Source organism: Scatophagus argus, chromosome 2, assembly GCF_020382885.2.
Source record: "Scatophagus argus isolate fScaArg1 chromosome 2, fScaArg1.pri, whole genome shotgun sequence".
In the NCBI taxonomy this organism is placed as follows: domain Eukaryota; kingdom Metazoa; phylum Chordata; class Actinopteri; family Scatophagidae; genus Scatophagus; species Scatophagus argus.
Genome location: NC_058494.1, coordinates 7,168,519 through 7,182,334, shown reverse-complemented (window position 1 = coordinate 7,182,334; position 13,816 = coordinate 7,168,519). Strand labels below are relative to the sequence as shown.

Here is a 13,816-nt window from a genome sequence, read left to right as displayed (position 1 = left end):
AGCCAGGCTCGGACATTGTGCCCCCCAAGAAGCTCTGAGCAGAGCCGCAGGATGGCCACTTCCAAAGCGAGGTCACAGTGGTCAGCGCTGAACAGGGGGAAGAGCAAAAGAGGGCTGGGGTGGGGGTGGGGGGTCAAGAAGGAGGGGTGTGGATGGGTGGGGGTGATGAGTTGGGGGATGGAGAACAGTCGTTACTGTCAGCATCCATCAGGGAGCCCAGGGGTGACATGGGAGCAGGCAAGACAGAAAGAATAAAGGGAGGAGGAGGAGGAGAGGTAAGGGTGGGGAGTCTGCCCCTAACAAGTCACCCCTCAGCCCTCGGTTAGTCAACACTTGTTTGCTGTTCCACACCCTGCACCACATCCTCCCCTCTCTGTCTGTTCTCCACACAGATGTGTATCCCTGCAGCTGCTGGATTTTTACATAGGGCCATGCCAGTTGTTTTGCACATTTACCACTTTAACTATAAATTATAGCCACTTTTATAGATGACAATCAAACCTCTAAGGTGGACCCCAAACCATGTCAGTAAAATGTCCAGCACAGCACAACAGAGCCACCCCATCTGGTCACTGCAGGGGTCATTCAGTCAGGCCTGCACTGTTCACAGGGTGTACACCACACATGCATTCTCCCACCTGTCAAGAATATAGATGGATTTTGCACCACTGGACTTAAATCATCTTAGTAATGAGGAGTTTATGCACTGCAACTCTATACTATAACACAATTCTCTCTGTAACTGTTAATTGGCTGTTCATGCTGACACAGTCCTATCATGTCCTGCAGGAAGACTTGCACTTCTGTTCTTCCATACATATCACATTAATGGACCAGCATCACAACTGTCAGATGTGCACCGTTGACCACAATTTCAAACCCCGTTCACTGATGTGTGTCCCATAGATGTGAATGCAGATGCCACTTTAGTCTCTGTTCCTGTTGAAACACCAGCCTGTTCAGCAGACTCCTGTGACTGAAGCTCCTGCCATCCATGACCCAACACTGCTCCATCTTTAAAATTCACTAAGACTTTTTCCTGGCACCATCTTAATGCATAACTGAGGGTCCTTTAACTTTAAAAATTATCTTAATATCAGAAAAATGATCATTTTTAAACTCTTGTTTACTCACAGTGTTGTAGAAATCCCTCCCATACCTAAAGTCTGCTCCACCTTACCCTCTGAAATAATAACATCTTCAGGTTGTCTTAGATAATAACCTGCATTCTGACAATTGAGACATTGTTTGCTAAGTTTTCACACCCTAGAGGGAAAAACATGTTTTTCTGCCGCTGGCAACTGCTGAAGAGCTGCAGCGTAGACATAAACGGTGGTGCGGCTGGGCAAAGGAAACTCCATTGAGCAGCCGGCAGTGACACAGGCAACATGTCCACTGTGCTGTGACACTCAGGTGTAAACACGCTGAGGACTTTATAACACACAGAAAACAGAGATGTCTGTGGGGGATCCAGCTTTCACAAACTAACAAATTTGAACCTAAAAAAATGATTCTACAAAGAGCACTTTGTGTAGGGGTTTTCAAAGGCTTTTCATATCAAAGACTTTTCACCTCCGCCCCCATCCCACTCCCTGCCAAAAAAAAATAAAATAAAAAAAAATGTACCCATTAAACCATGGACCCAGTTTAATTAGATTTAAAAAATGTTATCCTTTGGAACCACATCTGAGAAGACTGTTCTTGTTGTTTGTTAAATATAACTTGGTTTACAATTATATAATTGTGAACTAATGCCAACAGAGTGAGGAGCAAATTTATGAACAGAAAAGTCCTTATATGAACATATTATGCTGAGGACTGTGAGATAAAACACAGAAATCTGGATTCCTGATTTTCAAGCCCTGGGGTGGTCATGGACCCCACTACGGCAAGTGCAGGGACCAAATATCATTGTCTGATTTTTACGTGAAATGACTGAGGAGACCATTTAGGGAAAGACAAAACTTTTAGACTTTTTGAGAAATATACTTATTTGTCTTCTTCTTGACAAGAGTAGATTGATACCACTGTCCTATCTATCTGTCCAGTATGAAGCTGGATGCAGGAAATGGTTAGCTGAGCAAAATAAAAGCTGGAAACAGCTAATGTGACTCTGCTTGAAGGTGACAAAATCTGCACAAGACTGACTTTTACACATTATATCTTGTATGTTCAATCCATACAAAAGAGAAAATGTTAAAGTCACAATTTTTGGTTATACATGGGTTATGTGAGAGTCTCTTTCTTGGATAGAGGCAGTGAAAACAAGACTTTAGGAAGTTACTGCCAAGGAAGAAACACCTTCTCAAGTTTTGTTTTTACACTACACTTTGTACAGATTAAACAAATAAGATGTAGTTTGTTAGTGACTGAGCTTTAATGACGCTGGTTGGCATATATATACATATATTACCTTTGGACAAAGTCAGGCTAACTGTTTCCCCCTGTTTCCAGTGTTTATGGTACAGCTAAGCCATCCACCTGCTCACTGTAGCTTCAAACTGTATTCAGCATAAAGATGTGCGTGATGTGGTCTCACTTCTCAGCATACTTTCCAAAATGTTCAGCTTCCTTTAGATAAAGATGAAAAGAGGCAGTACGGAAATATTTTTCTACTAGGCACTTTAAACACACACATATGATCATGTCAGATACACACACACATTCACTTAACTAACCTGCAGGAAGTCTTTTTTTTTTTTGGTTTTTAAACTGCTGTCTATCTTGATAACAGTATTCTGTCTCACAGACCATTAACAAACAGTTGATTCATTCTGGATCAGACAATGCTGATAAAGTGGTCTTGTTAAAACAAAGACAACAGACACAGCTGATAGACACAGTTATATCGGCACACACAAACACGCACACACACGACAGGGGAAAACCAGACAGACGGGTCCTTATGCACAGAGAGTACTTTTTCATGAAGCAGGGTGTGTAAGACAGGGAGTGCCTGAAACACACACACATACGTACACACACCAGACAAAAACAAATGTGAAAGTACAGGGTTAGAATGGGTACAATAAACACCAAGCAGAGTCACGTGTGTTTACTCAGTTGAAAGAGCATGTTAGCTCCTGTTTTTGCATAATGCTAAGGTTGTAAACACTGTGTGAGAATGTGCATTTCACTCAGCAATCAAGTCAAAACAAATCTTGTTGTGGTCACATTAATAACTTGTTTTTATGTGTAAGTGTATTCATATACTGACATAACAGTGTGTGAGTTTATCTTTTTCACTGGTGAAAATTCCTGTTTCCTTTCTGTATTTAATGGAGATGTACATTTTATTATTTGTATTTTTTATGTTGTCACCATATTTAAGGATTATGAATGTCTAATGTTTGTCTCCAGAGTGTCTGGTGTCTATTTTTAACAATACATCCCTCTTTCACTTTCCAGCCACCAACTCCCACATCAGCTTTTCTAGTATATTTACAGACTGTTTAGATCCTGCTAAACCATATTTTACTGTCTTTGAATGTAGCAGGATTCTCCCTCTTTGTCCTAATGACACACTGAAAAAAAAGGGAAATTTTGCTTTCATTCCACTTAGTCATATTTTCATTGTTTTGGTCATTGTGTCTTCTGGTAATAATAACAACGTAATTAGAAAGTTATTGTTGAGATTTATTTTATTTTATTTATTGTTGCGAACTTACTTTTCGTTACATCTCGGATAAAGTGGTTTGATGTGGCTCAACCTTTGGTGTGTTGGGCTTTGTTGAATTGATGTCAGTTACTTTTTTGAGTGCGATGTTATCGTAATTGATATAAATGATGGTCAGCATTACAATATAAGGCTTTTGAGGTGTAATCAACTGGAATTTTTGTTTATTCTAAAAATCTATTGCTTCAAGAAGTTTGATTCAAGTGTAGAGCTGATGCAGAAATCTTTAGAAAACCCAGTCTGTGAGACTGCAGTTCAGAAACTGCAGCAGTAGGAGGAAGCTTTCACAACAGATGTTCAGGTCCTGATAGCTAACAGGAATCTGCAGCGTTTTGGCTGTCTGTGGTGTGCGTCTCTTTCATAACAGAGTAAACATTCACAGGTTTCAGATGAGGCAGATTCCAAGAAACTTGTCTATGAAAGTTTCTTTTCTTCCCACATTTTTGCTTCTCTGTTCTGTTTCTTTCACTCTTTTTCCGTTTCAGGAGTTCATTTCCTTTCCGCAAAGTCCCACAAACTGCATGCACGCAGAGGCAAATACATACAGTTTGATAAGTGAAATGTGCATATACACATGTTCACACACTACCCTGTGGTAAATATGGTTAGATCATTTGTGAGGAGCTGCAGAGTAGATGTGAGTCTTAAATTAGTTTCGGTAAGCCTGCCTGCTGACCTCAGTGCTCCTGGTTCCAGAGAAAATGCACACAAACGCAGTTCTTTGAAATCCTCCCCCACACTTGTGTTTTCACACTTAATGACAAAAATCATAAACCACATTTCCCCTGAAGCCAGCATGAAGACTGGAATGGGTTGACCTTTGTAAAAACTGATTCTGGGAGACAGGAAATAAAGAGCTTTTGTAAACAACTAGCGAGCTAGAGTGGTCAAACATCTTCCCTGTTGCTTGATCTTGCCTGATATACTGATACCGCTGGCCTTTGATGCTGGTAAAGGGTCATTTAGGGGAACCACAGCATTTCTGGGTCACTGAAACTAGAAGTGACTCACCTAAACAGAAAAATGTACACGAACTCATGGATTTGAGGAAACATAATTTGATCCAACTGACAAAAGAAAGGGTAGAATTCCATCATATTCTCCTCTTTAAAAACTATACATATTTTTATTGCTTTATTAGCTCATGGTTTCTGTGTTGATCTGATTCCGAGATACCCAACTTTACTTTTTAAATTTCAACACGTGCCATATCTATTGTCATCTAATTGCATTGTGTTTTGGCGGTTACCTACTAATCCCCAGCCCGGTGAATTACTGCCCGACAGGGAATGTGCCAGAGTCAGCAGGATGGCATCTTTGACTGTGGCGAGGAGCCAGAGCTCTTAAGCCTGCAGCACCTCTTCATATTGTTCTGTCTGCCACACAACAAAACAGGGGCCTCCACTGCAAAATACAGCCAAGAGCAGTACTGAGCTGCAAACAGACGGGTCAGGTCAGGGGGCTGTTGGTGTGCATGTCGATCAGTCACAAAAAATTTCCTTACTTGCACTCGGGATTTGGATTTGTCTGTGTTGCGATATATCTGGAATAATGTCCAGCAACAAGGAGGCCAGACCATTTCATACCATGATGACGGCTGCCCCAAAGGTGAGTTTGTGTGTGTTGGACATTTCATTTCATTGTGTTAAAGTGATTTGGTAAAAGACTTTTCATACTTTTCAAATGTGATGGCTACAGCACATACAGGATGATAGTACGAGGTCCGGACAGGACCAAGAGGAGAACCAGATCCTGACTGCTTGGCAAAACATGGTAAGTACATGAGGAAAGAAAGTTCTTATAACTGTTTCCCTTAAAACTTTTAGTCAGTTTCAGAATTAAATGAATTTAAAAAAGAATTGTATGGTGCAACAATATCCTGTGTTGTATGTAGGAAATGCACATGCTGAATCATGGTGAGTCAAACACTGTAATTCACAAACGGCTGTGCAGCTGAAATGCTATCTGTTTTGTCACATCTTAATTATTTTTGTGATATACATTAAGGGTTGCTCTTTTGTCTCATGCGGATATCAGGAAACACGAGTAACTTATTTGTGCTGATTCTAAGTGCTTATTTGTTTTTGTTATTGTTTATTTCCCCTAACTCCTCTGTACTGCAGTCACGTTTGAAGCCATGTTTGTTTTTGATCTTGGGGAGGATGTGGGGTTTACAAATGTTATTTGTTTAATTGTGGAACTGATATGGCTGGAAGGCAAGGAATAGACTCTCTAAATGTTTATGCTGATAGGGGACTAATGTATATGTACTACTATAGCCTACAACCTACTACTAGGCTGTAGGCTAACAGTAGTACATAATATTATGAGTGATGGTGACAGATGTCAGTCTGGTCTGGTCAATATGGCAAAATTTTAGTATTATTTTGTTTCCACAAACAGCTGACAGTTGTTTTTGCCTCGTGCAGTCCTCAGCTCTGCAGCAACATAGTCTGTGTGAACACTCGAGAGCTCCAGGCCAAGCTCAATCTTTCCTGTCCAAGCAGAGGCAGTCCACTCAGGCAAGGAGGGCCCTCTCCCCCCGGCTGCAGCCCAGGTAGGAGCCTCCATCCACAGGGAGAAATGAAGTTGTGCAACCCACTCATGGGCAGGATGGAAAGTGAAATTGTGGAAGAAAGTCTATTTTTTTGTGTTTATGTTTTATTCACTGAGGTCTTCACTGTCTGTGCTCTATCTGGTTTGCTGCTATTACCACCTGCTGGTCAATGTTGGTACTGGAATGATATACAGCTGATATATAACTAAATGTGTGCTACTCACCATATTCTCTGCTCCATTCTTCACTGTATAATATCTACATCTTCATTTTATTATTTAAATTATTTTGAAAATGTACAATGCATATGCAATGTTAATGCATTAGAAATTATTCTATTTACAGGGATATTTGACTAATAAAGTAATAAAGAAAATAAAGTAGCAAAGAAAACGGTCACCCATTTGTCTTAATTTAGCACCATTTTCTGTCAGACAGAAAAGACTTAGTAGTAACAGGCAATATATGTTGTACAAATATAATGCACAGATAACTGAAAAAAGAGAAGTACATTTTTCTTTAAACACACACCTCTTTTCTTGGCGGCCAATCCAACCCCTTGTCTCCAGTCTCTGTGCTAAGCTAGGCTAAACATATAATGAAACTCATTTAGCCTAGTGTAGCACAAACATGAAAGATGAAAAAGATATCTTTCTTCTCATTCACTCAATACGTCAGAGCACACCTTCAAAGTTACTAATACTGCCTTCAAATAGACCCAAACTTTCCTCCCAAATCCAAGAAATTAGGTACTGTTCACACTTGAATTTCATTTCACTTTGAACATCATCACTGAGGTCAGACAAGGTTCATTTACATACACATGGGTTTTTTTGGTGAACTCTGGGGAGTACCAATCAAACTGGTGTTATTTTTTTTTAATTTTAAGATTGGTGTTTTTTCAGTTTTTGTAAATACGGGGATTTATTGCTTTCTTTAACAACATGTGACAGTACCTCCCTAACAATCTTTTAATTCTTAAAAACTGATCACTCTTTTGCTCCATAAGTGCTGCAGATTCATAGCAAAAGCGGAGCCACAGTTCCATATCTATGACTAATTTCACTAGTGAAAACAAGCACTGAATCAAGCATTATGGTTTCATATAGACAGAAGTTCAAGTGAAGATTGCAACCTATTGTCCACCTAAGATCCAGTGAGCTCTGATCCCATGCTCACACTGCGAAAACGCTGAGGTTCATTGTAAGAAGGTACGGTGAGGAAGGACATTTTGCTTCCACCAAAGGGAGGTTTGAGAATGGCAGGTACAGCTCTGTTTTGGTTGATAGCTGGCTGGGAACTGCAGTGCTCCAGAGTGGAGTGGGCAGCCGGGTGAAGCAGGAAAGCAGAGGGGTGACGGGAGGTGATGGCAGAGGCTGGTTGTGTAGATGTCTCTCTTGAGGACTGGGGAGGGGGAGGAAGGAGCGCCACACCTTGAGTCTCCTCTCTTGCACTCTCAGTATTCCATCTGTCCTCCCTCATTTGCCACTCTACGTCACTCTTTCTCTCCAGTCCACTCACTTCCTTCTGGTCACTGACAGCACCCCCTTGCCTCTCCTGCTCCACTCCAAACTGAATCTCCAGCAGAGGCGTTCTGGTGCTCTTATCCTCCCTGAAACTGCACACAGTGCTCTGGGTTTCCTGCCCGAGCCCCGATGGCAGAGACGCACCTTTGCCTATTTTACAACTTTCATTGTCTTCATCATCGCTGGTGCATTGGTCAATGCTGGGGGAGTGGCGTAGTCTCTGGAGTTGTGCTGAGGTGCGGCGAAGAGCCCCTCCCATGAAGCCAGTGGGGGAGGGGGCCGCATTGAGCAGGCGGTTGAAGAGGGCCATGTTGGGGTGACGACTGCCTGACTCCTCCAGGTTCTCAGCGATGTCCTCCAGAGGCTGGAAGTGCATCTCCTCTTTAGGGATCCTGTTAAGAAATGTTGTCGCAATTTACAATGAATTGTTCTCTGCCGTGGCACTATGACATACAACTGTGTTTGAAATCTCTTTACTTCTTGAATTAAGACAGAATACTTTCAATCTCATTGCCCAGATTTTCCCTAACACCGTGGGGAATCAAACTGAAAGTGGTACAGTCACAAGTTGAACACAAATACAATGAAAAGGTAAAACCCAGACACTCACGCCATGTCAAAAGTGGACCCCTGGAAGGAGGGCTTGCGGAGGACAAAAAGAGTGGCTGCAGTGTAGGGGGGTCTGGGGTTGGAGTCGTTCCAGTATCGATCTCTCTCCATCATCGGCAGGTCTCCATACATCTCGTCCACCGCCATCATGGATACCTGCCGAGCAAAATGCAGAAGGGGACACACACACAGATAAAGTATACACCGTAAAGGGCTTGACTGAAAGATTACATTTGTGTTGCACTTAAATAAAACCATGATGGTTAAGTCAATATGGGAAAAAAGCTGAGCCACATCTAGTAATATAGCCTCCAACGTCAGATAAGTCTTAAGTCTGTGTCTGATTACCCATTCAAAAGAAGCTACTGAGAAAGACAGAATGCTTTAAAGGTGTGACAAAGTAAAACATAACATTGAGAAACCTGGAAATTTCTGTCTATCAGCCAGTTGGTCTCAAAGTCATCATCATCTTCTCCAAAAGGATTGATCAGCTGCTCTGCAACCTTCAGGACAACATAACAAGCTGACTCCATGAATCATTCATATTGTTTTATCTTCATATTGTGTTCAGGTATCAAGGCACATGATATGTGACCCTTTTTCTGACCTTGAGCCACCCAGCATAAAAGAAGAATTGTAGCAGGGTGAAGATGGGCACGTAGAGGTCGAGGTCATGACCCGGATAGCCTTGAGTGGGGTCTAGGAACTGGCGACCAATGAGACAGACCAGGAAGAAACTGTAAACTGCCAAAGTCACCACCTGGTGGAAGGATGGAGGTTATTAGCCTGTCACACTTTTCATTAAGTTCTTCATTCTGAAATTACTATTTTGCACCCAGATTTATTTATTCCACAAAATTAAACAAAATTGAATTTGTAATAAAATTGTATCACAGTATTTTGTGCCTACAGCAAGCTGACATTCAAGTCCTCTTGATCTAAATGAGATTGGATCTCTCTTTCATGATGACGACAATCAAGCACTGAATTTTAAAAAGTTTCATATTTTTATGATACTTGGAGTTACTTTGTTGAGATAAATTCCACTGTCTAACTTACAACACTTAAAAATAGCCAGTAGCACTCAAGCAATACATTTTTCTTATATTTTGTCTTGCCACACACAGTGCATTTAAGAACATAAATAAGAGCTGTGAGAGCTTTCATTTAGGCCTGCCAGTATCAGGGTCGAGATATTGTACGTGCTCGCTCTTTAATGGGACGATTAAATGAAACAGTCACTAATGACATTAGTTACGCCTGTGCTGTTTCTCCTGGTCGGACAGGTCAAAAGCCTGCTGTGAAAAAAGACTCGGAAAGTGAAAGTCAGCTTAATAGAGTCGATCTGTTGGACATGAACACAGAAGGATGACAGTGAGCCAACACATACTAGGACCTCTAAACTTCAGCAGCTACATGGAATTCGGCCATCATTAATGTCTGTCTCTAAGCTTAAAATTCTGACGCCTCTACTGCTCACAACAGAAGGATGGTGATTATTGTTATTGTTATTGTTATTGTTATTATTTGTCATTTCAGCTGGAAAAAATACAGTTAAAATCAAATAAAATAACACTTCTTCAATAACAAAATGTTAGACAATACCTCATATAACATTTTCAGTGCACTGGTGCATAACAAACAGATTTCAGTATGATAAAATTAAGTGCATATAGCTGTGTAAAAACCAGAAAAACCTTCCCGCAGCAGAGCTCTTACCTGAGTGTAGACTAGGGGAACGCTGATCATGTCATAATGAAACAGCATGCTGCACTTCCCTCTGAATGCATTCAGCTCCTGTTCACATGCAAACAGAGAGACATGCGGAGGCCAGTGTACAGCATTTATAGTGACTCTTCTGACTTTACATCTCTGTGAATATATACCTCCAACTGAAGCCTTGTCAAAACACAACTGTAGCTACAGATCAGCAGTGTATAATGTCGCACCTCCAGCAGTAGTTTGAGTGTGTGATCGTCTTTGATCCTGCCCTCACAGCGGGCCACAGCTGCCAGGTTGGTGAACCAAACACAGGGGATCCAGTATTTGTTATAAGGAGAGTGGAGACCCTCGAACTTCTTCCGTTCCTCTCTTGACATGAATCCTGTGTAGAGGAGACCAAAGCAACACTTGTCAGATTCTTTTATTCCTAAGGTAAAATGAGAAATGCAGGATGAGGGATCAACTCAGCCTGAACTTTTCTTTGAGTCTGCCTTGCCATGTTGCCATTAGTCCTTATATAGTGTGAATGAGAACTAATCAAGAAGAGACATTACTGTATATATGCCACTCTAGCGGTTATAAAAGAGAAATTGAAAGTACGCTATTTCTCACAATTGCTTACAACTCTTAAAAACATTGTCATGATCTAAATCAAAGTTGCGATATATCTTATTTAGAAAAGAGTGAGGGGGTTGCTACACCAGCATCTCATGACCTTGTGACAGACATATGATTAACTTTGTTTTATCACCAGTGAATTTCAGGATGTGCCTGTCCTTGCGATTTCCCCTGCTGTAGAGAATGTACAGGAAAGAAAACAACACACACACTCATGATGTGACTTAGTGACTGATCGCATCACTTCATCTACAACACCTACTGTCACTTTGAAGAACAGCATGATAAAAGTTAATGCAACATATAAAACTGTATAAAACTGCTGTAACTGTAACTGTAAATGGTAAATATTGTATTGCATATTTGAATGTTGTACAGCAAAGTGTAATTTTTACTATTTCTTTTCAAGTTTTATTCATTGAGGACTTCTTCAGATAACTGTATGAGATCATACCTAACTCGGAATCACAGCCTGTCCTTGTGTCTACTCACCAGCCTCCACCACATGGTCCATGGTGGGGAAACGTTTGAATACGGCAGTGCTGACGGAGCGGAGGATGAGCAGGGCTGACAGACTGGCGTAGCGCATCATGGTTCGTCTCAGCAGGCGGCCTCGCTCATCGCTCCCCTGGAGGCCCCCCGACAGGACGCACATGAGCCTGTCAGGCAGTGGGATGCTGGTGTACTGGCTCCACCACCGGTTCACCACCAGGGTCACATAGAAACCTGCAAACAGCAGGGGGGGTGGGGGGGGCACATGGGTGACTTCCTTGTCATAGCTCTATGCAGTCCTTTCACTTCCCACAGTGGAGTACAGGAAACAGCAAGTCAGCTCCACTGTAACTTTAGGGGTCCCCAGCAAAATAAAAATAGTTTTTACTGTTACATAATTTCTGCTATGGAGCCCAACTGATCCGAGAGTCAGATAATCTTCAATATGAATATACTCAATATGAGAGGTTTAGGAAGCATTTTAGCTGATTCATATGCATGAAGGAAAAAGGAAAAGAAAGAGTGAAAAAATATCAAATGAATAAACACAGTACAAAGTGCAGAAAATAGTCTTTATGAATGTGAAAATTGGTATCACATCTCTTTTGAAGGATCTTTGCCTGGTGTATTTTAATTGAAATGTTATGATCTCTCAAACATCAGTTCTGGCATGAATGCTATCCACAATTAGTTAAGAACAACATTTTTAAAGTGAGATAATCAATTAATTATTCTCATTATTGAATCAGAATGTCACCATTCCCTCCATTACCTACAGCAGATTTGAATACTCTTTCTTCCAGTCAAATAATGCCCATGCATATTTACCCTGCTATAAATCTTTCAGAGATTTAGACCTTAGAATCTTACATGGAATTTTGTAAGAAGCTGTCCTATAGATGCAAACATCACACTAAACAAAGGCCTAGGACAAACTGCAGCTCAAATTCTGCCTTCTGTTTTGTTATCCAGAGGATGATGAGAACAACATTAAAGCTTACCCAGTACAAAGGACATAGGGATAAGACTGGCATAGTGGTTGCAGTAAATCGCCAGTTTTTCAAAATACCTCTTCTGGTCATCATACAGGAAGAATCTAAAAGGATCCAATCATACACAGTCATTTGTGAATCCAACTGGCAGATGAATGTGTCAGCAGTCAGGTTTCCTGAAGCTGTCCTTTATGTCCTACCTGTACGTGATGCTGATGGCGGAATACATAGCAAAGAAAGCCAGGAACTCCTTGTATAGCACCTTGTAGATGCTACCTTTCCAGGCCAGAAGCAGTTTGGAGAAGCCACAGAAACGGGCATTTGCAACTCTTGCTGTGTAGGTGACAGTCATTGGTAACAGCCAGATTAAAGGTCCTCAATAAGACAGCTGCATGAAAGAAGTGTAACAGTTAGTTACACCTTAACTACAGTCAACTAAACTTTATTCAATGTACAGATAAAGCACATTCCCCATCGCCTGTATCTAATCAAACTACATGAAAAGACTTTTAAGTTATTCCGAATGTATTTTGTCTGGTAAGAGTATCTCCTTACCTTTTGTAGTGTTTTTTCCTGATGATCGCGCCAATTGCTCAGCGCATCTCTGTGCGTAATTGGCACCGCTGGACAACTGAGCACTATAGTCTTCTCTGTGCTTGCCAGCGGTGTTTCTTCAAAGCGCACATAACTCTGACATCCCCTGGCGTCAGCTCGGTTAAGTCGAGGCTGCATGGCAGTAATCCTCGGAGCCTCCGCGCTGCGTCCAGTGGTCAGCTCGCCCCGGGGTAAATCCCCAAAACGAAGAGGAGGAGCTCGTTAGCGCGGCCCCCGACCGGGAGAGCGCGGCTCGCTGATGGACCACAAGCGACAGGCCGCAGCGCCGGGGCACAAGGAGCGCACAGGACCGTACAGTACAGCAGGGAATTATGAAACGCCAGCAAGTGGAGCATGGCAAACCTTCGTGTTAAGTGATATGAAAACAACAACCAGTTTTCCCTCCTTACAAGTCTATAATTGTACTTGTTGCAGCTTTAATGACAAACACGTATTTCTGCAATACAAGAAAGAAAAATATTCTGCGTCATTTGGTCTCATTCAGTCTTTCAAATTTCAGCTTTTTCTTAGAGAAAGAAAGTGGGTGTGGTAATCACACTTTCTCCCTCTTCCCCACCAGGACATTTTATTTTTATATTGTTTTAAGACCAAATGACTTGGTGGGTGTGTTCCACAAAAAGCTGCGTCTGGTAGTCATGTGGTGGAAAGTAAAGCAGTAGGCTAACCTATGCTGTGCATGAGTGCAATTTGGCGGTATTTATATTTTAATTTGAGGTTACTTTACTAATACTTACTAGTACTACTAACTTTCACTTAAGTGGGATTTTGAATGCAGGACTTGTTTGGGAGCACATTTAATGGATATATTGGTACTTTTAATTGAGAATACTTTCACCATTGTGCACACAAGGCCTTTATCGCTTTTAGAAAATATTTGGTGTTGTTTAGCTTTGCCACAGCACATCTTTCCCTCTTGTATATTTCATTTTATGAAGTCAGTGCCTTCATTGGTTCCTCCTGAACTGTGGTTAACTGAGGCTTCAATCTCTGTGCATGCCCTTATGAGAAA

The 13,816-nt window shown here is 41.4% G+C and overlaps 1 protein-coding gene across 2 annotated transcripts; it reads right to left on the bottom strand.

The window, feature by feature from the left end:
- Positions 1-6,552: 6,552 nt before the first annotated feature.
- Positions 6,553-13,602, bottom strand: best2 (bestrophin 2). 2 transcript variants are annotated; one of them, XM_046404253.1, is made up of 10 exons: positions 12,748-13,602; positions 12,393-12,580; positions 12,202-12,296; positions 11,201-11,434; positions 10,318-10,472; positions 10,088-10,165; positions 8,976-9,128; positions 8,791-8,871; positions 8,370-8,524; positions 6,553-8,151 (listed from the first exon to the last, which is right to left on the bottom strand). In XM_046404253.1, the coding sequence occupies exons 2-10, from the start codon at positions 12,542-12,544 to the stop codon at positions 7,380-7,382; spliced, it is 1,875 nt and encodes a 624-aa protein (XP_046260209.1). In that variant the 5' UTR covers positions 12,545-12,580; positions 12,748-13,602; the 3' UTR covers positions 6,553-7,379. The 2 variants fall into 2 exon arrangements, with proteins under 2 accessions (XP_046260209.1, XP_046260217.1); XM_046404261.1 differs by having other exon boundaries at positions 12,393-13,602.
- Positions 13,603-13,816: the final 214 nt, after the last annotated feature.